We start from the raw sequence: 24,876 nt of genomic DNA, 5'->3' as shown, positions 1-24,876 counted from the left end.
CGACCGAGATTTAAGCCGTTTACTGGAGAGGTCATTGCTGTGTTTGGACTTGTCCGCCTGACGTTCTGATAAGCATCTATTATGATGAAACTGGAACTGAAACTAGACACCTTTACCTTCATGTATCAAGTCTAGGTTGGTTAACTAAAAGGTACAAGTGATGTCGTATGGAATTCAGGCTGAATAGATCTGTAAAAACTTCAGCAAAAAGGCATCACTTTAATCAACCTACTCACTAAGGGTCATTCTTGTATGCTGGAACAGCTTCTAGTTTAGGTAATGATCTTCAATTACCTCAGCCGACGATGACGAATCCATTAAAACTAATCATTTCTTTAAGGTCAATAACTATCCCTTTGATTAACCTTTGGGGATGAGGTTAATACTACCTATAAAAGATATCAAGGCAGAAAATTGAAAAAAAAATTAGACCACACCATGAAATATCAAAATTATATGGAGGCATTTCTTTTGAGTATATAACCATGAACAAAGTACCTTACAGTACTGTCAGTTTATTTATAAATCAGACCCAGTAAGGACCAATAATTTACAAATCTGTTCATTTGATAACTACATTGGTTTCTTTATCAACTCTCTCTCAATGTTCCTATTGATGAAAAAAATTGTCAAGGGATGAGATGAGAACAATAAATTTAGAACTAAAGAGAATGAGGGCAGACATTTTTGGGCATCTCTTAGCCTTGAAATTAGGGATTACTTTCATTGATAACTTGAAATGTGCCAAACAGGCATTTAACAGATGCATAGTTAATTACATCTTACTGGAAGAAAACTGCACAAATGAAAACATGAGCATATAAAAAGGCTAATGCTTTTTTGACATGCATAACAAAGTCCTTATTAAGTAAAATTAACAAAACAATATACACCTGCTACTAAATAATTTGATATAACTTTAGATTGTAAGTATAGTATAGTACTGTAATGTTTTCTGACACTAAAAACAGTTTGAAGGCTTAATGTATAGTATAACTAAATCGAGTTACAGTGATTTAACACCAGGGACTGTCAATTTACGACATTTTTAGTTCTAGCCACATTTTCTCGAGTCTTCAATAGCTACTACCTGGCCATCGGGGCCTTGGCTTTGATGCTGATCATGCGTTGATAAGTGCTGCCTTCAAGACATTGAGCAACAAAGCAATAACCCGTCGCTTGCTCTGCCATTCATGAGCAACCTTTTAAATAAAGCCCATTCAGTATTATCAATACCAACCCTTTTAAAAATCAACTCCAGGTACACAGGAAAACAGTCTTACATAAAAATACCCTAGTAATCATATACTCTTGATATGCAGATTCATATCGGGGCATTTTACAGATAAAAAAATAGCCAAAAAACAAATTTGCTATATATTATATATAAGATATTAGGCTATAAAAACAAATTTTTCAATTTAATTTATTTTATATCCATAATAAAGACTATACACAAATCTTAAGTTAGTTCTCACGGGAGATCCTCCTGAAAAAGAAAGACATTCTAGAAATAATGAGGGCAAAACATTATTTTAAGATTATCACAAATACTAACATTAAGTACGGCAACTTAATAAGACCACTCTGCCACATTTACAGATTCAAAACTGGTTACTAGAATGAACGGAAGGTGGATTTAGTCGGTCTACCATCTATAGCAAGAATCATCATCTTCCCCCCCACCGTTATCCCTACATTAAGCCGTCGGTTGCCTGATGCGCCCTCTCCAATGCCTTCGATCAAAGGCATCCTCTTCCAACGAACCTCTTCACTCCATATCATCCTTCACCTCATCTCGCCATCTAATTCTCTGACTCCCTCTTAATCTCATCCTCCTCACAGGTTCCTCCCAACCCCTCCTCACTCCCTCCCCACCATCCATCTAAAGCAAGAATGCATTAGAAAAAAAAAGTTGTTTGTTTATTACCACTTAATTTTCACTGCACCATCTATGAAAACAGAACATTAAACAAAGTACAGTACTGAAAAGTAATTTTTTCATCAGACAATTATTTTGATCTTTAAAAGAACCTAACATGTGACTTCTTCAATCACATTCATGTACCCAAAAATAACCTAAATCTCATCATCTCATCTCCATTACATAATTTTTATGATTATATAAACTAGAAAGCAGTGCAATACAGTACAGCACTCTTAATTAGTCTTCCCATTTTGCAAATTAGTCTTAATCATGGAGGAAAATTTTCATGTATAATGAATATGCATTAACTAAATTACCTAACCTCAATTAGTGACAAGCTACTCCTAAAGCCGATAGGAGACTTAATTTTACTGGCAGCAAATACTCACATAAAACCACACCCAGTGTTGCCTCCAAAACTAACAAGGTTAAGATTTCCATATAGTGTGCGATAAATTTAATGCTGAAATGAGTAGCAAAGAACTGGGCTCAGTTGTGGGTCTCCATTTAGTATACCCTACATAGAACTAAAAAGGGCAATGTCCTGTTCTAAAATTCATACCATATGTAGATGAAAATCTTGATCTTCCAAAGCCCTAAGAGCAAAGTCCATGGCAATTTCAACTTTCTAAATTACTTATGGATAAAAGTAAGTCTCTTAATCAGTTTGACAGAGGCTTCTTGTATTCAACAACATTCATATTTGTTGCATATTTTTTCAAATCTGCATTGTTTGCAACAGTATAATTTATTAGAATAAAGAAAGGCCAACATCTACTAAGACACAAGAATAACTTTTCGTAACCGAAACTTGATTAAAAATTCTCTTCTCATTTCTGTACCACCAACATGATATAATTATAAATAATGAACCACACACAGTTTTACACCTCTAAAAGTATCGACAATATATATTTTTCTAAGTTGACTGGGTGTATTAATTCAAAAGTAACTTAAAGAATGAATGGGGCAGTTAACACAACAAAAATACTGGTCATAAATGATTGTCTAGTGCTACCAAAAATGATTACTCCTTCCGCTACAAGAAATGAATCGTGATAAAATCATCGTACAAGTTAATTTGGATACATTCAACATCATAAAGTACAGTAACTTTTATGAAACTTTTGAATAATGTTTGACAATACAAAATTTGAAGTTCCTTGCAACTCACTTTTATGAATTTAAAATCTAATTATAGCTTCACGTTCCATTATATAAACACAAGTTATCACATTGAATCTACTGTTACACATTTTTATTTACATTTTGAAAATTAACTTTAACAAAGGAAACAAATTAAAAACAGCATATCGAAGCAACTCAAACTAAATCGAGTTTTTCATACTTATACATCTGATATTCTGATTGCATTACTGTCATCCATTATTATTATTATTAATTGCTAAGCTACAACCCCAGTTGGAAAAGCAAAATGCTTTGAGCCCAGGGGCCCTAACAGGGAAAATAGCCCAGTGAGGAAAGGAAACAAGGAAAAATAATATATTCTAAGAATAATGACATTTAAATAAATATTTCCTATATAAACTATTAAAACTTTAACAAAACAAGAGGAAGAGAAATGAGATAAGAATAGTGTGCCCGAGTGTACCCTCAAGCAAGAGAACTCTAACCTAAGACTGTGGAAGACCATGGTACAGAGGCTATGGTACTACCAAAGACTTGAGAATAATGGTTTGATTTCGGAGTGTCCTCCTCCTAGAAGAGCTGCTTACCATAACTAAAGAGTCTCAGTCCAAAGCTTTTATAATACTTATACTTTCAGAAAAACTTTTAATCCTTACTCCTATTAGGAAAAAAGAAAAACCCATTGCTTACCTGCAGTTTCAATCTATACAAAATAAAGGAATCATTTATTCTTCATCAGGTTGGCATGACTGGAACAATCCCAAATTCCTCATACGCTCAAATTCTTTCTCTGCATCGTAATTTCTGTAAGAGAAAATTATAGTAAATTACATTAGGTTAATTAAAATTTGGAAATCAAATCGCCTGAAATTACATATAAAAATCAGACTATATATCAGTTTATGGACATGAGTCATGGTATGACAATGAAACAGTCTCCAATAGATTTAGTAGATTTGAAAAAGCCCTCAAGAGGGATATTGGGAATTGAATGGCAGGACAGGATTAGAAATGAAACCATAAAAGAGATTACTCGAGTGCCATATGTGGATAAGATCATGATGTGGGGTAGATGGAGATGGTTTGGGCATTCCCTTTGCACTCCTCAAGAGAAATTAGTTCACCAAACATTCAGCTGGGCTCCACAAGGCACTAGAAGAGTTGGAAGACCAAGGCCTAAATGGCTGAGTACTATGAAGTGCGAAGTGGGAGATGATGAATAGAGAAGTATTGAATTAAAAGCTCAAAATAGAGACGAAGGCGAAATCTAACCCAGGCCCTTTGCGTCAATAGGCGTAGGAGGAGATGAAGATGATGAAATTATCAAAATTTGAGGTTATAAATATTCCATATACAGTACGTCAAACCTTTCACAATACTGCACATGAATACTGTATGCTCAATCTCAACATTAACTCAAATTAAATATTATTAAAACAATTCACGTTTGAAGGCCAGAACTTTAAGGATTCACACAATTGCTCAATACCATTTTGAACCCCAATTACTTAAATGTACCATTCTTGTAATCAATTATATATTGCAAAAAATTATTTCATATCAAGTAACTGAGATAGGAAGTAGGAAAATATACTTATGTGGTTAACAACTGCATATCTATACCCATCCTCATAGACAACCACAATTTTCTCATCAAACCCAAAGCACCTGTCAACAGGTACTGAAATGTTTGCCATCAAGGGAACACCACCAGGATACAGAAGGTTCTTCATAAAACTCCTTCGGGTTTGGCTCCACTGGTTTCCGACTAAACACTTTTCGTACATGTCTTTGGTGCTTGATCATCTCATAAAACACAAAAGATATGGATTCTAATCAAGCCGAGCTGTAACTTTACTTGCAAAAACAGAATGCTAGAAGACCAAGGGACAAAAGCAAGGAAACGGAAGAGCGTGGCACCATGCGTCACGAGTACATAACCTTGGAAGGCAAGAATCCTTGCCAACAAATCTGCTTGTACGATGTGGCATTTCTGTGCTTGTACGAGCACTAAGTTCACACCTGAGAAGTTATCTGTTCCAAGCCGAGTTAGAAAATATTGGTGTCATGTAAAATCTCAGAGCATAGGAATATCCCTGTTACGTGTTGAAAGGCCTCTGGACTGGGAGTGCTGGGAAGGAACAGACATTAGGTCACAGGTGTAATAGCTCCCTGGTGACAAATATCGACCACTCAATGAATGATAACGTGTCAATCAAGGTGGCTTCCGATCACGGTGTGCAGCCACTCGCATAGGAAACAATGATTGAAGAGAATGAGTGTGAAGAATTCTGTCTAAAAGGGAGAGAACACAATCAAAACGTTCACATAACCAGTAAAAGCAATGAGGACGATCATAGGTTCCCCTCTCACAAGTATCATAGACTAGAAAAGCTGGAACAAAGCAGATACCATAAGTTCTGTAACCCAAAAGTGACTGAAGGACTGGAGTGAGAGATCCCATCATGGCAGGTTACACTGAGATCAAAAAAGCAGTGACGGAACTCGTGGAGACCAGTCTCATGTACTAAACAGTATTCTCTGGGAAGGAAACATTCCCTCCTGATATAATATGCAAGAGGTTGCAGTGATTAAAAGACAGGTCTTGATGGCTTGGGTGCTAGGTAGAGACTGCCCTTTATTCATAGCTACATGGGACTACATGATACCACATCCCCCTTATCACATACAAAGCATTGATTACACATAATAACTAATCTGGCATATAAGTACAAAGAAATAAACGATGAAAGTTCCATATTCAAACGTATTCCATTGTTTTCATCCCTTCACAATAAACATGCATAGTACAATTTGTGATTATGGATAGTAATATAAACATAATAGCTATTATCTTTGCGGACTTTGGTCCGAATAGTGTTGGTTACAGCAGGGCAGTCATAAATATGAAAAAAAGTGGCAAATTATAATTTTTTTTTTTTTTTTTTTTTTTTGATGCAAAGAACAACACCCAAAATATATTAAAACAAAATGGAAACCTGATACACATGTAACGAGTGTTCGAAATGGAGCCTGTTCTCCAGTCCGAGACTCGTAAATTTTTAAATAAAATTCATTATTCTGAATCACTTATCAGTCCTGAGACTGATAACTTTTCTTGAGTTTCAAACTCTGGTAACGACCTCTCAGAATTTTCGGTCATGAAACGAGGGGGGGGAGTTGTATATTATTATTTAACTTAACACTTTATGGGAATTTACGGTATGTGACCGCGTTACTTTCAATATATCTGGATGGGGTTTTCACCAGCCGGCCTGACTTGGTATACACCGCTGTCGGGTCTGTAGTGTTATCACTAGTTGCGGGTCTTTGGTGGGTTATTTCGGTCTCACTAGGTGGCGGCAGCGATATATCGGCGGGTCGTGGTGGAGGCTGTGCTGATGATGTTGGAGCCTGCTGCCGGGTGTTGGGCGGTTCTGTGTTTGTCGCGAGCGGTGTCGGACGGATGTGGGACCGGTTCCTCCTGAGGCACGCTCCGTTTTGGGCTTCCACAATGTATGATTGGGGTTCTTCTGACTTACGTACCACTCTGCCTGGCACCCATGTGTGGCAGGCCTTGTCGAATATTCGGACGGGTTGTTCGGGTTGGAGGTCTGTGAAGTGCCGTTGTGTCCGATTTGGTCCTAGGCGGTCCTGGAGGTGGTTGCGGGTCGTGATGTGTGCGAGATGTGGTTCGTATCTGCCTGGTAGGTCAGTGGTCACATTGCGACCAAACATGAGCTCTGCGGGGCTGGTTATCTTATTGTCGATCGGGGTGGCCCGTAAGTGGAGTAATGCAGTATGCATATCACCACCTGTCTCAAGGCATTTTTTGATAATCGCCTTGCATGTTCCAACTGCGCGCTCCGCGAGGCCATTAGACTGAGGGTAATGTGGGCTTGATGTGATGTGCTCAATACCCCAGGCTTTTGTGAAGTCCCTCATGGCTGCTCCCGTGTATTGAGGTCCGTTGTCTGAGACCAGGGTTTTGGGGCATCCGAACAGCGAACACAGGAATTTGAGGTGATTGGCCACACTTTCAGATGACAGGTTTTTTAGTTCGGTGACTATCGGGAATTTTGTGAAATAATCGGTTGTGATCAGATATGTCTTGTGGCCAATTTGGAAGATGTCCGAAGCGACTTTGAACCAGGGCATTGGGGGAATGTCATGATGCGTGGTTTCACTAGGACTTTGCTGGGGCTGGTACTTCTGGCATATGTCACATGCCCTGACCTTGTCCTCTATATCCTTTGCAATGTTGGGCCAGAATACACACTCCCGTGCCAGGGCTTGTGTTTTTGTGATCCCTTGGTGGGACCGGTGGAGCTGGTCCAGTATACGGCTTCTGACCTCTTTGGGGATGATAACTTGTCGCCCTTTGAATATGACTCCGTCTTCCACGGCAAGGCATTCTCTGTATGAGAAAAACTGGCGGATATCGGGGTGACAGCCTTTTACTGAGGTAGGCCAACCCTCGATGATAGTATGCTTGAGAGTGCGAAGCACTGGGTCGGTGTCAGACCTATGGCGGACCTCTTCCAAAATCTGGGGACCAAATTTTATGAGTGCAACTGATATCACATCGATGTCATCTAGTTCCAGTCCGTCCACTCGTGTATCCAAAGGGATTTCCTTGTCATTTTGTGGGTTAGGAAGGCGTGATAGGGCGTCGGAGAGTACAAGGGTTCGTCCTTCCTTGTACTTGACCCTCATGTCTTACCCCTGCAGTTTCAAGAAGAGACGTTGTAGTCTAGGTGGGGCACTGATCAGTGGCTTCTCCCAGATATTAACGAGGGGTTTGTGGTCAGTGACAGCTTCGAAGTCTCTTCCGTATAGGTAGGTATGAAATCGTTGCACGCCGTGTACTAGTCCAAGGGCCTCTCGCTCGATATTGCTGTAATTTGCCTGCGTTGGTGTCAGGGCTTTGCTAGCGAAGGCTATTACCTTCCCGTCTTGGATGAGGGCCGCCCCGAGGCCTTTTTGCGATGCATCGACTTCAAGAGTCACGGGTCGAGTTGGGTCATAGTAAGACAGCGTGCTTGATGGGGCTATTTGGCGTTTCAGGTGTTGATAGGTGGATTCATGGTCTTCTTCCCATTGGAAGGGCACATCTTCCTTGACCAGATCTCGAAGTCTTTGTGACTGAGCTGAGTAATGTGGTACATAGGGGCTGAGGTAAGTCATTACTCCCAGGAATCTCTGTAGTTCCTCTTTATTGGAGGGTGACGGCATGCTATGCAGGTCGTGTACCTTTGACGGGTCTGGCATCATGCCCTTGCTGGTATAGCGTGTTCCGAAAAACTCGATTTCTGGTTTTGAAATGGAGCATTTCTTCGAGTTTAGGCTGAGTCCGTGTTGGGCTGCACGCTGCATGAACCCCATCAGGTTTTTGTCGTGTTCCGACTGGTCTTTCCCACATATTGCCACGTCATCAGCGATGCCAACAACACCTGGGAGATTCTCGATGATGGAGTCCATCCTGGCTTGAAATATGTCCTGGCTTACATTCAGCCCGAATGGTAGCCTTGTCCAACAATACCGGCCGTGTGGTGTTCGGAACGTTGTCAGTAGTTGTGAGTCCTCGTGTAGCGGTATACTCCAGTAGCCTGCTTTGGCGTCTAGCTTGGAGAACACTTTCGCTTTGGAGAATACCGGGTTGATCTCTTCTAGAGTGGGAATCTTGTGGGGACATCTTTTGAGGTTTTGGTTGAGCCGCTTGGGGTCCAGGCAGATCCGTAGGCTTCCATCGGGTTTTGTGACATACACAAGGCTGCTACACCAGTCTGTGTGTGCCGTTACGCGTCTGATAACCCCCTCTTTCTCCATAGTGTCAAGCTCGGACTTGATGCGGGGCTTCAGGTGGATACTCACCTTACGGGGTGGATCACAGAAAGGTATCGCGTCATCCTTGAGGTGGAGCATCGCGGGCTCTTTTAGTTTGCCGATACAGTCAAACTGTGCTGGGAATTGTGCTTTTAGTTGTTCGACTGACCTAATAGGGCCTTGTTGGCTTGGTTGCTCAGGTATTCCAGTAACGTCGTTGACATTGATATCCACAATACCAAGTTTTTGGCATGAGGGAAGGCCAAGTATGGCTGGACCAGACACATCAACCACGAAGAACTTTTCTTGCGAGAATGCTGGGTTGCTGAGTTTGCGGACGCTGAGCATTAGTGACCCTAGGCAGGGAATATTGTCGCCACTGTATGATGTTAGTCTTACTGACGGTTCTGGGGATAGTACGAGGCTGGTGAGTGCATCACCAAACATTTGCTTGTATGTCCGCAAGGGCAGCGTATTGCCACCGGAACCTGTGTCGATTTTGAGTTTCAGGGGCCCATAGGCTGGGGGGTTTTCATGCTTGACCATGAGCTTTGAGAATGCTTCTCGTTTCGGTGCCACTCCTATGTCGGATATCGTTATCATGTCGAAGTTTGGCATATAATCTGTTTCTTCATCAAGATTAGGGTTTTCATTAACCATGACTTCGTGTTGCCTGTGGTTAGGAGCCCGATTCGGCCGTCGGTAGAAGCGCCCTCTTGTCTTGCTCTGACGTTGTGTCTGCTGCATGTTGTCTCCTGGCATTGTTCTGCCTCCATCAGTTTTGCGGCACATCTTTTTCCAGTGCCCCTTGATGCCACAACCACTGCATCTGTCATTGTAAGCGGGGCAAGACCTTATGGGATGGCTAAGCCCACAGTTCCAGCAGGGATTGTCCGTGGTTTGTAGTTTGTTCCGTGGCTCGTTGCTTTCCCTTCGAATTGCATCCACGTTGGTATGGCTTGTACTTGTGTTCTCAGAGCTCATCTGTATGGAGCGTAATGATGCCGTGGAGGCCGCAATGGCCTCGTATTCCCGACCTCTCTCTAGAACGTTGCTCACAGCATAGCCCTTCGGTTTAGTTAGGAGTTCTTTCCGAAATTCTTCGAATTGTGTTCGTAGTATGGTCATTTCGATAAGTCGTTCGTTGAGTTCTCTGTCTTCAAACTCGCACTTTGTCGCTTTTTCACGGAGTCTGGCCAGGAATTGACTGATTGTTTCAGCAGGTTTCTGTTTGGTATTTGCAAATTCGAGGCGGTGAACTCGGAAATTTATTTTCACCGTTGCATCAACCTCACTTTCAATAAGCCTCCATATGTTCTGCGGCACACGTTGCTCCTGTTCAGTGAGGCCGCTCGCCAAGATACGCCTCATGCCCTCATCGCCGAGGGCAATTTTAATTTTAGTTGCTTGCTTGCCCGGGTCTGTGACTTCCTGGTCTTCGAGGTATAAGTTCATGCGCGCCTTGAATGCACGAAACGACTCTGCCAGGGGCTGGTGAGCCCAGTCCATACTTGGGCATTTAGGCTGGGCCATGATTGGATTTGGTTTCGAGTGTTACACAATAGATAGATAGTGATTGGATTAATAACACAGTTTACGGTTCACAAAGAGACATATAATGAGAGTATGGAAATCACTACAAAAATTTGTCACTGGTAGCGGTTTTCAGTTTTGTTTACACTGCTGAATGTACATTGTTGTTTGGCTCATTTTGTGAAGTAGTGCGTGGATAACATTGGCCAAAATACTTGTAAGTAATCTATTCACAACTTTCTTCACTATTCTCACTGTAATCACGGTGCACTAATGTCCATTCTATGCCATATCCTGACTATATAAGTTATGTATGGTTGTTATCTGGGCCGGTATGACAGTCTTTGTCTGGTTGCTGTTGGGTGAAAATGGCGTCTTCTGCAGCCGCTGGTAATAAACTCTGGCTGATTATGAGTCCTCTTCTCAGTTATTACGGACAGGAGAGGTATGTAAAGTGTCTCTATGGTCCGGGTTTGTTGATGGAATGGCGTGGGGTGCGTTACCACGCTGCCACCATGATATAATATGCAAGAGGTTGCAGTGATTAAAAGACAGGTCTTGATGGCTTGGGTGCTAGGTAGAGACTGCCCTTTATTCATAGCTACATGGGACTACATGATACCACACCTCCCAAATGGATAATTTCTCGGTGTGTACCTTTCAATCCAAGGAGATGCTTGATAACCGCCAAGCGAGAAGCAACAGGGACACCATAGAATTGTAGAATACTGTATGCAGGTAGAGAGGAGAATGAGTCACCGTGGTAATTCTTTCGGTATCTCAACAAAGGCATAAGCAGATCGGCGATGTTCAATCTCCACCGCTCTGTTGACTAGATGAATCAGGCAGAAAGGCAAAAACCTGTATGGATCTCGTTTGCTCCTGCAATGTTGGAACGCATCCTCTATTGCTGCTACCGGGTCTGGGATTGGAGAACAAACTGGAAGCTTCTTGTTCATGTGCGGTGCAAGCAAGTTGATCTTAAGGGAGCCCTAAAAGACAGGAAGCTTTACTCTACGACTGGTAGAAGGGACCACTCCGTCCCAAGTACCTGTCACTGGCGGTTGGCCGTGTCTGTCCAGAATAAGTCTTGCTGACAGCGCCACTGCATTTTAAAATGCCCCACTGCATTTTCAAATGCCCCGGTATGTCTCGCCAACTCGCACATTTCCTGTGACGAAGTCCCTCCCTATTTGTTGATGTAGGCCCCTAGTGTTGTCAATGCTTCAGAGTGCCCTGTCAAACTGCTGGAAAGCTTCAAGAGCTATAAGAGCGGCCCACATTTCCAACAGGTTTAAGAGCAAAAACATTTCTTCTGTGGGGACCACAGTGGTGGTGTTACTCAGGTGAGTGCCCCACCCTTCCTTGTATATATCTGAAAACAGCAGCATTTCCCGAGACAGGGAGTTGACAGACACTCTCCTGGTGAGGTCTTTGTAGTTCAACAACCACTTTAGGTTCTCCCTCACAGCATCCTTCTCCAGTGGTGGTGAGGATCTATGATGGCTGACCAGTGATATTTCAGACATCGCTAAAGCTTGTTGATAAGATCGCCTTGTCTATCAACATTTACCCCGTCCTTCTCTTGGGCATACGACAAGACTTCTTCCAAATGACAAGTCCCCAGATTGTTAAAAAAGGCTAGGATTCTGTCTCGATTGTGGAGCATCTGTCTTCTTGAAGATGACAGCCTATTGTCGTGATGCCTCAGAAGACAAATCCTGTTTGAACAGGTACAAGCAGAGACTAGCGTAAACACTAGAGTGAACACTAGCGGAGTGGAGAATAATCTAAAGTATAGGACTTGGAACCAATACACCACTCCTCAGAAAATGAAACTGAGATACGTACCACTGGATTGATGGATGAGTAACTGAAAACACATCCTCCAGTAGGACAGAAAGTAAGATCCTTTTTCTTGATGGTGGCACAGACTATGCTCCATCTGGATTGGAGTTAGTATAATTCATTCAGAAAGGTCAAAAATCAAAAATTTTAAGTAATTTTTATTTTTCCTAACATAATTACCAAGAACTACTTTCTTAGGAGGTCACTGGTGATCTCCTCTCTGCCGACCAGTTTTGAGTAAGTTACCCCCCCACTCCGCGCTCTAAGTAGCCTTACCCCCGCCATCAAGGAATGTGCCCCGAGGGTAGGATTAAGGTAGGTCGCTAGCTTGCGGGGTCAGCATCTTCATTAAGTTCTATTGAATTAGCATAATGCTAGCAAGGGAAGAGAGGCACTCGGGGAAGGAAGGGAGGGCCATTACCCGAAAGTAGTTCTCGGTAAGTATGTTAGGAAAAATAAAAATTACTTAAAATTTTTGATTTGTTCCAACACGAATACTTACCTCGAACTACTTTCTTAGGAGACTTACACTTTAGGAGGAGGGAGTGCTATTCTGACCCACTGACCCGGCCGTGGAGGCCAAAAGGCCTCTGGATAACGGGACCTACTAGAGAGCGGAAGCGAGGGTAACTACACAAAAATTCACGTTAGTACTCACCCTTTGAAAAACTTCTTTTGACGTTCCTTCTCGAAGCGTAGCCATGAAGAATGTGTTATTTTCTGGGAACAGACGGTACTCCCCGAAGAGGCAAGTAAGCAACTGGGTAGGAGGTAGGAAACCGCACTTGTGCCTACCGGTCGCTAGTCTTGAATGCGCCTGAGGTTTTACCGTTACACCGCTTGGAGGGCGGAGATGACTGTTCCAATGGAGAACCCGTCCAAGGATTTTCTTGAGTAGTCCTTGAGGTAGTGGGCAGTAAAGGTTGACTGGTTCGACCAAGTACCTGCTCGCAGAATTTGCCCTACTGCCATGTTTTTCTCAAAGGCTAAGGAGGTGCTCAGGCCCCTGATGTCATGAGGTCTGGGAGTGCCTGGCACTGCCATGCCAGCCTCCTTGTAGGTTCTGGCGATAACCTGTCTCAACCAGAAGGAGATGGTGTTTTTGGAAACTTGTTTCTTATTAATACCTGTGGAAACGAAGATGGTCTTGATGCCTGGTCGGAGATGCGCTGTCCTTTCCAGGTATTTTCTAATTGTTCGCACTGGGCACAATTTTAAGTCTTCTGCATTGCCTGTCTTAGGGATGGCAGGAATTGAGAAACCTTCAAACCTCGGGTCCCAGACTGCTGGATTCTGAGTCTTGGCCACAAAGGAAGGCACGAACTTGAAGGATACTTCTTTCCACCCCTTTGAATGAGAGACGTCGTATGACAGACCATGGATCTCTCCCACTCTCTTAGCGGACGCCAAGGCCAGCAAGAAGACGGCCTTGAGGGTGAGATCTTTGTCTACGATATCCTTCAAGGGTTCAAAGGGGGGACGACACAGCATCTTCAGGACCTTAGCTAAGTCCCACTGGGGCACCCTCCTCGCCTGAGGGGGGCAAGACTGCTCGAAGCTTTTGACAAGCATCGCTATGTGTCTCGAGGCCCCCAGGTCGATGCCCTTCAGGAGGAAGACTTGGCCTATGGCAGCCCGAACCCCTTTTATGGCTGGAATTGACATTCCTACTTTGTCCCTAAGAAACACCAGAAAATCTGCTATGTCTGGGACAGAGGCCTTAAGAGGTCTAATGTGCCTCTCAGATCACCACTTCGTGAAGGAGGTCCATTTTGCCTGGTATATCGCGGTTGACGACTTTCTCGGGTATAGAGACATTCTCTTAGCCGTGGAGGGAGAATAACCTTCCTTCTTCAGGAGCCGCTGGATAGTCTCCAGGCGTGAAGACGAAGGGAGAGTGGGTTGTCGTGGAGCTTGAGAAAGTGAGGCTGGTGCAGAAGGTCTGACCTGGCGGGTAGAGGCCACGGCGGGTGACTCGTTAGGTCTTTTAGGTCTGCGAACCACTCCCTCTCCGGCCATCAGGGCGCTACCAAAGTCATCTTTAGGTTTCGGGCGGCCCTTACTCTGTTGAGCACCTGTCTTATCAACGTGAACGGGGGAAAAGCGTACACATCCAGATTGTCCCACTTGTGCTGAAAGGCGTCTTCCAAGGCTGCTTTCGGGTCTGGTACGGGGAGCAATAGACTGGAAGTTGGGCGTTGAGTTTCGTTGCAAAGAGGTCCATCACCGGGGAACCCCAACACTGAATGATGAGCCTGGCTACTTCTGGGAGGAGGGACCATTCTGTCCCTACTATCTGGCTCATTCTGCTGAGGCCGTCGGCCAGAACGTTTTTCTTCCCGGGAATGAACCTTGCTAACAACACCACGTGATTTTCCTCTGCCCAATTCAGAATCTCTATGGTGAGATCGCACAACTCCCTCGATTTCAAGCCTCCCTGCTTCTTTATGCATGCTACTACCGTGGCGTTGTCGCACATCAACGCCACGGTGTTTCCCTTTAGCAGACTTGCGAAGTGTAAGCACGCCTTCTGGACTGCTTTCAACTCCAGGACATTGATGTGGAGTTGCTTTTCCCCTTCCAACCAGGTACCTCGTGCCATCCCGTCGAGGAGGTGGGCTCCCCATCCTTGGTTGGAGGCGTCTGTGAACAGAAGTAATTCTGGAGGGCTGATCCCGAAGGGCATCCCCTTGAGGGAGTTCGACTGGCAGTGCCACCATTCCAGGGAGGGTCTTGTGTCTGGAAGGACTGGAATTAGCACTTGCTGTGAGTCCGTCTGGCACCAGAGGTTCTTGAGATTCCATTGAATGGATCTGAGCTTTATCCTCCCTTGGGGAACTAGTTTCTCCAATGAGATCAGGTGGCCTATCAGCCTCTGCCAGTCTTTCGCTCTCCTGGGTTGTTCTGATAGGAACGGCTGGATGATGTGCCTGAGGTTCCTTATCCTGTCCTCCGAAGGGAAAACTTTTCCTTGAATGGTGTCCAATGTCATCCCCAAGTAGTTCATTCTGGTGGACGGGGATAGATTTGACTTCTTTAGGTTGATGACAATCCCCAGATCCCTGCAAAACTGAAGGAGACTTCTCCCTTGTTCCTCCAAGAGGGCCTTTGAGGCGGAAAGGAGCAACCAGTCGTCCAGGTATCTGATAAGGCGGATGCCACGTTCGTGAGCCCACACTGAGACAGTCGTGAAGACTCTCGTGAACACCTGGGGCGCTGTTGACAGACCGAAGCAAAGAGTCCTGAATTGCAGGATCTGGGAACCCCATTTCACCCGGAGGAACTTCCGACTCAAGGGGTGGATCGGAATTTGGAAGTATGCGTCCTTGAGGTCGACGGTCATCATAAAATCTTTCTCCCTCAAGGACAGCAGGACTGACTTTGGCGTGTCCATCTTGAAGTCCGTCTTCTTGACGAACTTGTTGAGAGCTGACAGATCTATAACCGGTCTCCACCCCCCCGTCGCTTTCTCTACCAGGAACAGGCGACTGTAGAAACCTGGCCCTGGGAGTGGAACTTCTTCCATGGCGCCCTTTTCTAACATGGAGGATACCTCCTCTTGAAGGGCGGTCCTCTTTAACGGATCTTTGGGAGCTAGCCATTCCGTCCGGTTGGCCGGAATAAGAGGGGGTAGATTCGTCAGGAACGGGAGTCTGTAGCCCTCCCTTAGGACGGACACTGTCCAAGGCTCTGCCCCTTGAGCCTTCCATGCTTGCCAATGTTGTCTGAGGCATCCCCCAACCCGAGACTTGGGCGGGGATAGGGGGCCTCCCACTCTACCTTCTTCTAGAGGGGCGGCCTGATCTGCCTCTCCTAGAAGCGGAGTAACCCGACCTGAAGGAGCTTGAGGGCGCTGCAGCTCCCCTGCGGGAGGGTTGCGGTGTTGAGGACCAGGAGGAAGAGGGGGCCTCTCTCCTCGTAGTGCTGGAAGAGGCTTGGGGCGTCGCGGCGCTGTCCGAGACGGACCTCTTGTATGGAGGTCTCCTTGAAGTTGCCGGTCTGGTGACGTTAGCCTCCTTCTTTTTCGAGACCTTTTCCATTAAGGCCTCTAGCTCTTTCAGAGGAAACAGAGACTCTCCCCACAGGGGCAGGCTGCGAATTGCTCGCGCCTCCCTGTCCGGTACCTTCCGAGACACTTTCGTAAGAACAGTGTCTCTCTTACGGAGAACCCAGTTGGCTGTAAGGGCGAGAGACTGATATGTTAAGAACTTGAGGGTTTTACCCCGGTCCCCCATTAGGCCTTGCTGATCAGGGTCCTCGGGGTCGTAGGAGGCTTGAACACCCACCAACGTGGAAGCCCACCAGTCCAGCCAAGAGGAGACGTTAACCAAGTCTCGCGACATCTCCTCCATCATGGAGGCCTCTGCTGGTGAGAAACAGACTGGGGCCGAAGAGGCTCTGTCGTCAGAGACGCCTTGGCTCAGAATGTCCAGGGCCGTCTCCACTTTACAAGGACCTGGGCGACGTCCTTCGGGCACATAGACCTTCCCTTGGTTTTTGAGACCCTGGAGCAATTTAGAGGCACTCTGGGTCTTGGGAGCCTCGGCATTGCTGGCCACCACTTTGTCAATGTACTCTTGCCCTAGAACTAGGTCTCGGGCCAGAGGGAGTGCCAGGGACGACTTAGGTTGGGAGGGAGTTTGCATAATTCTCAGCAGGCTCGACCTCCAGGAATCTCCATCTGTAGCTGCAGGTTCAGCTATTTCGTGGTGCCTTCTGATCAGGCTAACCACTCTCCTATAGGCGGTGTCTTCCATCGGGGAGCCCTCCCCCCCGTCAGCCAAGGTCTCGGCCTGGGATGGGGGAGCCGGTTTACCGGGCACGCCGACTGAACGCCTAGCCCTCAGGGCCAGGGGCGCCGTCCTGCCGAGGTACTGGACCTCATCTGCGGGTAAGACCGCACCAGGGGCTCGGGATAGTGTAGGCACCGCTGGTTCAGCGGGGACTCTCGTACGCCCGAAGGCTCTGGGTGCTGAGGGCGCGGTTCCTGTGGGCTGACCCGACAGCGGGAACCGTTCCTTCCGACCTGAAGGCCGCACCAGCTGGGCTGGTTCGGCCTGGCTGCCTGGTAAGAAGCGCGTTTCCCCCCGCTGGGCGGGGTGAACCGGAGGCCTCGAGGACTTATGCTTAATCGAGAGGTCTTTCCTGCGAGCCAGGTTGCGAGGGTCAAGGATGTGCTTGGAGGGCGGCCGCCTTGGGGACCGCTCACTGGACTGGTGGTCCGGGGAACGAAGCACCTTCGATTCCCGCGACGATACGTAGATCCAGGCGCCCCCGGGAGATACACTTCTCCTATACTTACGGCTCGGGGAGCGGGAGCGCTTCCTGCTATAACGAGAGCGCGACCTCGACCGGGAACGCTCGCTCCTGGACCGCTCCCTTCGACGGCGGTGTTTCACCCTGACCTCTTCCTCTGACGAGGAATAGACGTCCGATGAGCCAGACGACACTGTGTTCACCACGTGTCGGCTGGTAGCGGGGACTTCGGGGGACTTCTTCGGGCGTTGAATGCCAGAGGTCGAGGGTTGGAGGAAGTCATCGGGAACTTCCGTGGGGAGGGTTGGGAACGACTCAAACCGTTCCATGCCTGGGAGCCAGAGATCCAGGGCTACAGTGAACCCTCGTTTATCGCGGTAGATAGGTTCCAGTCGCGGCCGCGATAGGTGAAAATCCGCGAAGTAGTGACACCATATTTACCTATTTATTCAACATGTATATTCAGACTTTTAAAACCTTCCCTTGTACGTAGTACTGTTAACAAACTACCCTTTAATGTACAGAACACTTAATGCATGTACTACAGTACCCTAAACTAAAACAGGCACAAATATAAAAGGTGATTTTATAACATGCATTTCCTAAACATGCTAAAAAGCACGATAAAAAATGGCAACCAATGTTTTCTTTACATTTATCTCTGATCATAATGAAGAAACAAACTGGAGGTAGAGCTTTGCTTATTACCCAGACATATTTCCCATACTTTTCCCTTAGAACTACATCACATCTTCCTACTTTAGATTATATATATATATATATATATATATATATATATATATATATATATATATATATATATATATGTATATATATATATATATGTGTGTGTGTGTGTGTATATATATATATATATTTATATGTATACACATATACATACCTACATATATACATAAATACATGCATACATATATATATATATATATATATATATATATATATATATATATATATATATATATATATATATACACATATATATATATTACTGTATATATATGGGTTATGGAAAAAATCCGCGAAGTGGTGAATCCGCGATGGTCGAACCGCGAAGTAGCGAGGGTTCACTGTACATCCATCCTCAGGGGTGACCTACCCGGCGTCTTTGGGAGCCTCCAGCCGCAGGCATCGTTACCTGAAGGTCGAACTTTACTCTGGTTTTCTCCCCCTAAAGAGGAGCCAGAAGCACAGGCCCATGAGGGCGGCGGTGACACTGAGACTGCGTTACTACCCCACAAGGGGCCATCGGAGGAAGCGTGCCCCCCGAGCACAAGGGCCGACTCTCCAGACGCACTACTGGGTCCTTCACTACCCCTAGAGGGGCCCGCTATTGGCACTGCACTAACACTGGGCTCCTGGGATAGGACACCTTGCTCATCCACCACACTAGACTTACCTCGTCCCCTACTTTGTGTAGGGGATGGCGAAACCGAGACCCCGTCGGACCGCTCACTGGGTGACGGTATCGGCAAGGAAACACTAATTTTCCTGGGGGAACGTTTCGCTGATTTCCTCTTTTTGGTACCGTAACGTACCCACTGTATATCGCTCCAGTCTACGCACTCGGGGCACGTGTCTGCTGACGAGCAAACTTTACCCTTACAGGAGGAACAAAGGGAGTGAGGATCTACTTCGGGCTTGGAGAGGAACGCTCCACACGATTTCCCGGCTCTAGGCCCAGGACAACGGCGAATCTGCTCCATAACGCACACAACGCACGACACAAGCACTTAAGGAAATCAATTAAAACACTGGGTAAGCACAAGGTTGAAAAGTGAACGCACAGGAACACTTGGGAAAGCACACTGGAAAAACGCAAGTTGCCACGCTGGGAACACGTGGGACACAGAACGCACACAAAGGATCGAGAGATACGAGAGCGAGGGTTGTGAACGCCTCGCGACCAGAGAACTTAATGAAGATGCTGACCCAGCAAGCTAGCGGGGGGGTAACTTACTCAAAACTCTGGTCGGCAGAGAGGAGATCACCAGTGACCTCCTAAGAAAGTAGTTCGAGGTAAGTATTCGTGTTGGAACAAACCTGTTTTCAACCTCCTGTCAACTTCTTCACCAGGAACATTTGACTGTAGGAGGCAGGACACACGTCTGTTTCCAACTTCCTGTCAACTTCTTCACCAGGAACATTTGACATTAGGAGGCATGACACACGTCTTTGACAATTTCTGCTCCCATGCCTAGTATCATAACCCCTTCCGGAGATAAATTTTGATATAGTACTACTCCTCCCTTGAAACCCTGCAGAAATTTTGGTCATTCTCTTGTGAGACTTGACCAGGTTGGTCACCCTATACTTTGGTGACTTCTTCCTTCTGTTTGGGTAGGACTATTCTCCATTGGGAAGAAGCTCACTGGTTCACTCTCTTCCAAACAGCTTGAGAAGTTTAATGTCCTGAAAGCGTCAAGGACAGCCTTAATTCCTACAGGTAGTTCTCGTGAGAATTGAGAACCGAGAGCTAGTGCATACTAGCAGGCCCACTCTTCCCAAACAGGAGAGTTCTAGTACTGCTCAGTTTTTCCCATTAGGAATGCCTACCCTCTGTTGGGGAGGATCCTTGTTGAGAACCGTGTGAACATTGTGGAAACCCCATGCTTGTATGATTGTTAGGATCCAATAAAAAAAAAAAGGGGCACCTGTTCCAATACTTAAACCTAGACTTAACTGGCACTTCTATGAAAGCTCCTTTGGAAAATTGTCTCTGAGAGCAGATTCAGCCAGCAGAGGAATAGCATTGGGGAGGAACAGTTATCGGGAAAAGGTGAGCTAGTTACATGGTAACTTATAGGTGACTATCACCTGGAAAAGGCCGAGCTCCTACTTGCATGATTCCCCATCATGGTCGATGATCTTATGCTTCCGGATCACGGCCAGTGATCATGCGCTTCTCGATCCCGGTTGCTGATTTTCTCTTTCGGTATAATTGTGCTTCTTCATTGACGCTCCCGTACAATAATGCCCTGGTTGCGAGGGTCTCCCCTGGGGGTTACATGTCGTTGGTGTAGTTGTGACGATATGCAACAGATTAAAACAACATTTGTACTCAGATTCAGCTGAAGTCAAAAGTGGGTACCTTGTTGTTCTACATGTTAGGTAGGCTTCCCTGCCACCTGCTGACCAACTACTGTATGTTCACCATTTTCAGCTTTGCTGCCGTCATACTTCTACCAAAGGTCAATGGTTTGTATTACATGTACAGGTGTAGGAGCAAAACGAAATTACAGTACTTAGGAAAAACTAATGATTGTTCCTATCCTATTACTATACTGTACGTCATACAAAACTCCATGCATATTTAGTGTATGACAGTAACATAACCAACATTCTAATGTTTTCTACTATGACCCTGTCCATAAATAAGTTATACAACCTTCAAAACCAAACCAAACCAAACCGGGTGACATTAATTGCTCAGATGTGGATGTAAACTATTGTACGTCTTCGGAACCTACTTGTAAAAATCTGCGTAACGCTGCTGTCTTGGTTTCTCAACGCCGTACTTGTATCCCGTGAATGTTAATACGCAGAGAACTCCAGAAATCGCGAGGTTCCTCTTGATCTGGTTAGTAAGCAATCCGCGCATCAGGGGCTTAGCGGCAGACATGATGACACGCTGTAAAAAAAATAAAAGCACAATGTTTAAAACCGACAGGTTATTATTATTATTACATGCTAAGCTACAAAAGTAGTTGGAAATGCATGGTGCTATAAGCACAAGGGCTCCAACAGGGGAAAAATAGCCCTGTGAGGAAAGGAAACAAGGAAACAAACTACAGAGAAGGAATGAAGTCAAAATAAAATATTTTAAGAACAGTAATAATATTGAATTAGATCCTTCATATATAAACTATAAAAATTTTAACAAAACAAGAAGAAGAGAAATAAGATAGGATAGCATGCCTGGGTGTACCCTCAAGCAAGAGAACTCTAACCCAAGAAAGTGGAAAACAATGGTACAGTGGCTATGGCACTACATAGATAAAGAGGCTTTGACAGCAAGGACAAGGTTACCTCTGTCCTTTATATTTTTCTATGCAAATAATAACTTATTATTTCATTAACTTATTTCAAATTGACCTCATACGTTGTACATTCATTACGGAAAAGAGGGATTTTGACGAAGGAAAAATCTATTTCTGGGCTCATCCTGTGTCGCTCCGTGAAATGCTCCTTAAAGCACCATTTCAAAGGTATAAATACCGCTAAATATACCAGAGAAAAAAGTTGCATGGAATGCTAGGAATATATCCAGCTCACTCACCCCTAAAGGGTGTCGGTATTAAAACTGGGGCGAGTGATGCCACTACCAGAGGTCCCTTTCCAATTAGACTTCTCCCTCCTCAAAATCCCCCGTTACTACGAGGTGTCGTTCACTACAGCTACTGCCTAACCCCCCCCCCCTTCCCCACCACCACTACCTATCCTTCTCCCATCATTCCTCGTTAGCACCCGTGAACGTTCGGACGTGTTTTTCGTTTCACGGCAGGGTCATTGAACTAGGACTGTGCCACCACACAGACTCTGGTTAAGATAGAATACAGTGCAAGAACCAATGCTGGGTAGATCTATCAACTCAGCCACGATGACGGAGACAACTTTGTTAGTCTAAGATATTTAGATGAATAATCCCCCACTAAAGCAATATAACGTAATAAATTTATCATATGTCAGATATTCAAGCGATTTAAGCACCAGCTTTTTCCTGAATATCGCCATCTTCCTCTTGATCTGCTTCTTTATATACCAACAACTGACTAATTGCTGCTTTCTCATTACAAACTTTAAAAAATACACAGGTAATGAGTTGGGTTGTAGAATGACTATTGTTTATGGATGACGCACAATGAAACTATCAAGATTTTGTCTGTTTACTTTATGACTATTACAGTATTACAAGCCAAGCTGCATCCTAATCGGAAAAGTGAAATGCTAATTGCCCTAAGGTCTAAATAAAGAAAGCAGCTCAGTACAAACAAAGGGATAAGAAAAGTAAATAATGGGCGATAAAAGAGAAGTAAAAATCATGCAAAATGTAGAGAGAGAGATTGCTAAAATGAAGACCAAAGCGTAGGACATAAAAAGAGGGAAAGGCGACCTTTTGATAAATCACCAAGCATCCTTGGCAGTTTAAAAGGAGAAAACAAGAGGAAAGAAAAAATGGAGTGCACCCAAAATCAAAAGAAATTTAATCAAAGCCAGTGGTGGAAGGTATTACCGTACAAAGGCCATCACACTATTCAAGATGAGAACAGAACATTCATTTTATTTCAGAGTACAGTACAATATCCTCCTTGAAAAGATGCTTATGAGAGTTAAGGTCCTTATTTTTACTTTAAGGGATGCTTTTCTGGTCATATACTGCAGGGGAACCCTATTATCTAATGGACATTTGAATTCAGTTTATCATATAAAGTCACGTGCATTCGGAATTTCACACTGCATATTGCATGTTTATCATCAAATTCACATACAGGCTAATTGAAACAGTTAGAGAACAAGTCTTCAGTTTCTTCATGAAAGCCTTATCTTTAATCTTTTGGACGTCTAGTGAGAGCTTGTATAGTCTTTGGGCAGCATATTTAAAGGCTCTAGAGCCTACACTAGACTTATCTCGTCATCATCATCTCTACGCTTATTGACACAAAGTTCGTAGGTTAGATTTCACCAGTCTTCTCTATCTTGAGCTTTTAATTCAACACTTCTCCATTCATCATCTCCCACTTCACGCTTCATAGTCCTCAGCCATGTAGGTCTGGGTCTTCCAACTCTTCTAGTGCCTTGTGGAGCCCAACTGAACGTTTGGTGGACTAATCACTCTCACTGAGTGCGAAGAGCATGCCCAAACCATCTCCATCTACCCCTCATCATGATCTCATCCACATATGACACAAGTAATTTCTCTTATAAATACATTTCTAATCCTGTCCTGTCATTTAACTCCCAATATCCTTCTGAGGGCTTTGTTCTCAAATCTCAAAATCTGTTGGAGATTGATTCATTTCTAGGTTCTAATAATTTGAGACCATCGGTAACTACTCTCATGTAAACACGACTCGTTGGCTGTATTATATGTAGCAATTCTCTCTGATATTTTGGCAGTCCAGTTTTGATAACTTGATGGGTTACTGCACTTACCCATACCAAGTGGGCTAATAGCAACAAAACAGTTACAAAAGGTATGGACTCAAGTGATTGTGTATGATGTATATTTAATGTTGTCACATATGTAGTGATTGTTGCAGGATAAAGAAATTACAGGAGAATCACGAAACTATGACGTTAAAAGTTAATTCAAGAATACTCTCACTAATTAGATAAAAATTCAGCTACTTCGACATAGACTGGGGGCCTTTTCCTTGATAGAATTTTTAGATAGGGTGACAATCAGAGAAGATGGAAAATTAATCAGCAAATATAAACATATTACCCCATTGGGTATGTGTGCAGATCGTTGGGTCACCGGGCCTTACAAAATTGAGAATCCCTAACCAGTCAGTTGTCATCCAGTCTCGAGTTTATTTATGATTAAGTTGGTCCAACAACCTAACACTAATTTTGGTAAATACTGTATATGATGCTTCAATTTCAAGCCAAACACCCAAACCATACGGTACATTTTTCCTACTCGCTATCTTGTGTTTTATGCATTTCTGACCATGATTATTGGGACAAACCACCCGTCCATAAGTTTTTGGACCCCCTTTTATAAAGAAAATTATGGGGGACCCCAGTGGGAAACCAGGGTTTTATGGGTTGGGAAATACCAAAAAACGAGTGATTGCAGCAATAATAATGGTCATAAATGCAAAATAAACACTAAATAACCAGTTGGAAAAATATACTGTATGGTTCATGTAAGTAACTGAAAATCAAAATATCGTATATTTACCATAATTTTAAACATACTGATCTATGTTCCATAGTGGTTTGCTTTGCTTGCTCCTTTGTCCTGGTAAGTGGCACGTTGCATATTACCCATGTTAGCGAGTATTTTAAATTCTCTGCGTAACTATAATAAAACCCACGCTACCAGACGATATATATATAGAGTATAGACAAAATGATGATGGGAAAGTTACATGTAAAGCTTAAGGAGCCTTTGTATAATGACGGACAAAAACACATAAATAGAACACAACCTAATCTGAACTTCCCCACCTAACCTAACCTACAGACTGTCTCCTTACCTACTTGTCTAACTGGATGGGAGCGAACGCTCTCCGGCGACCCCACTTACACTGCTGCATTCTTGGCCTAGATTTGCATAGAAAACACTTATCCATATACTCGATTAACCCATA

The 24,876-nt window shown here is 44.3% G+C and overlaps 1 protein-coding gene across 1 annotated transcript in view; it reads right to left on the bottom strand.

Annotated features, from left to right (window-relative positions):
• Nucleotides 1–1,412: 1,412 nt before the first annotated feature.
• Nucleotides 1,413–24,876, bottom strand: part of cype (cyclope) — a 24,633-nt gene continuing 1,169 nt past the window's right edge. Inside the window, exons 2-4 of the mRNA XM_068391067.1 lie at nt 21,028–21,188; nt 3,767–3,880; nt 1,413–1,489 (exon numbers count right to left, since the gene is read on the bottom strand). Of these exons, the coding sequence (XP_068247168.1) occupies nt 3,802–3,880; nt 21,028–21,179 (231 nt within the window). The 5' untranslated portion in view covers nt 21,180–21,188 and the 3' untranslated portion in view covers nt 1,413–1,489; nt 3,767–3,801. The remainder of the gene's footprint in view (nt 1,490–3,766; nt 3,881–21,027; nt 21,189–24,876) is intronic.

This window comes from Palaemon carinicauda, chromosome 17 (genome assembly GCF_036898095.1).
Source record: "Palaemon carinicauda isolate YSFRI2023 chromosome 17, ASM3689809v2, whole genome shotgun sequence".
Classification (NCBI taxonomy): Eukaryota; Metazoa; Arthropoda; class Malacostraca; order Decapoda; family Palaemonidae; genus Palaemon; species Palaemon carinicauda.
Note: the sequence above shows the minus strand (reverse complement) of the source record. Positions and strands in the feature narration are given on the sequence as shown.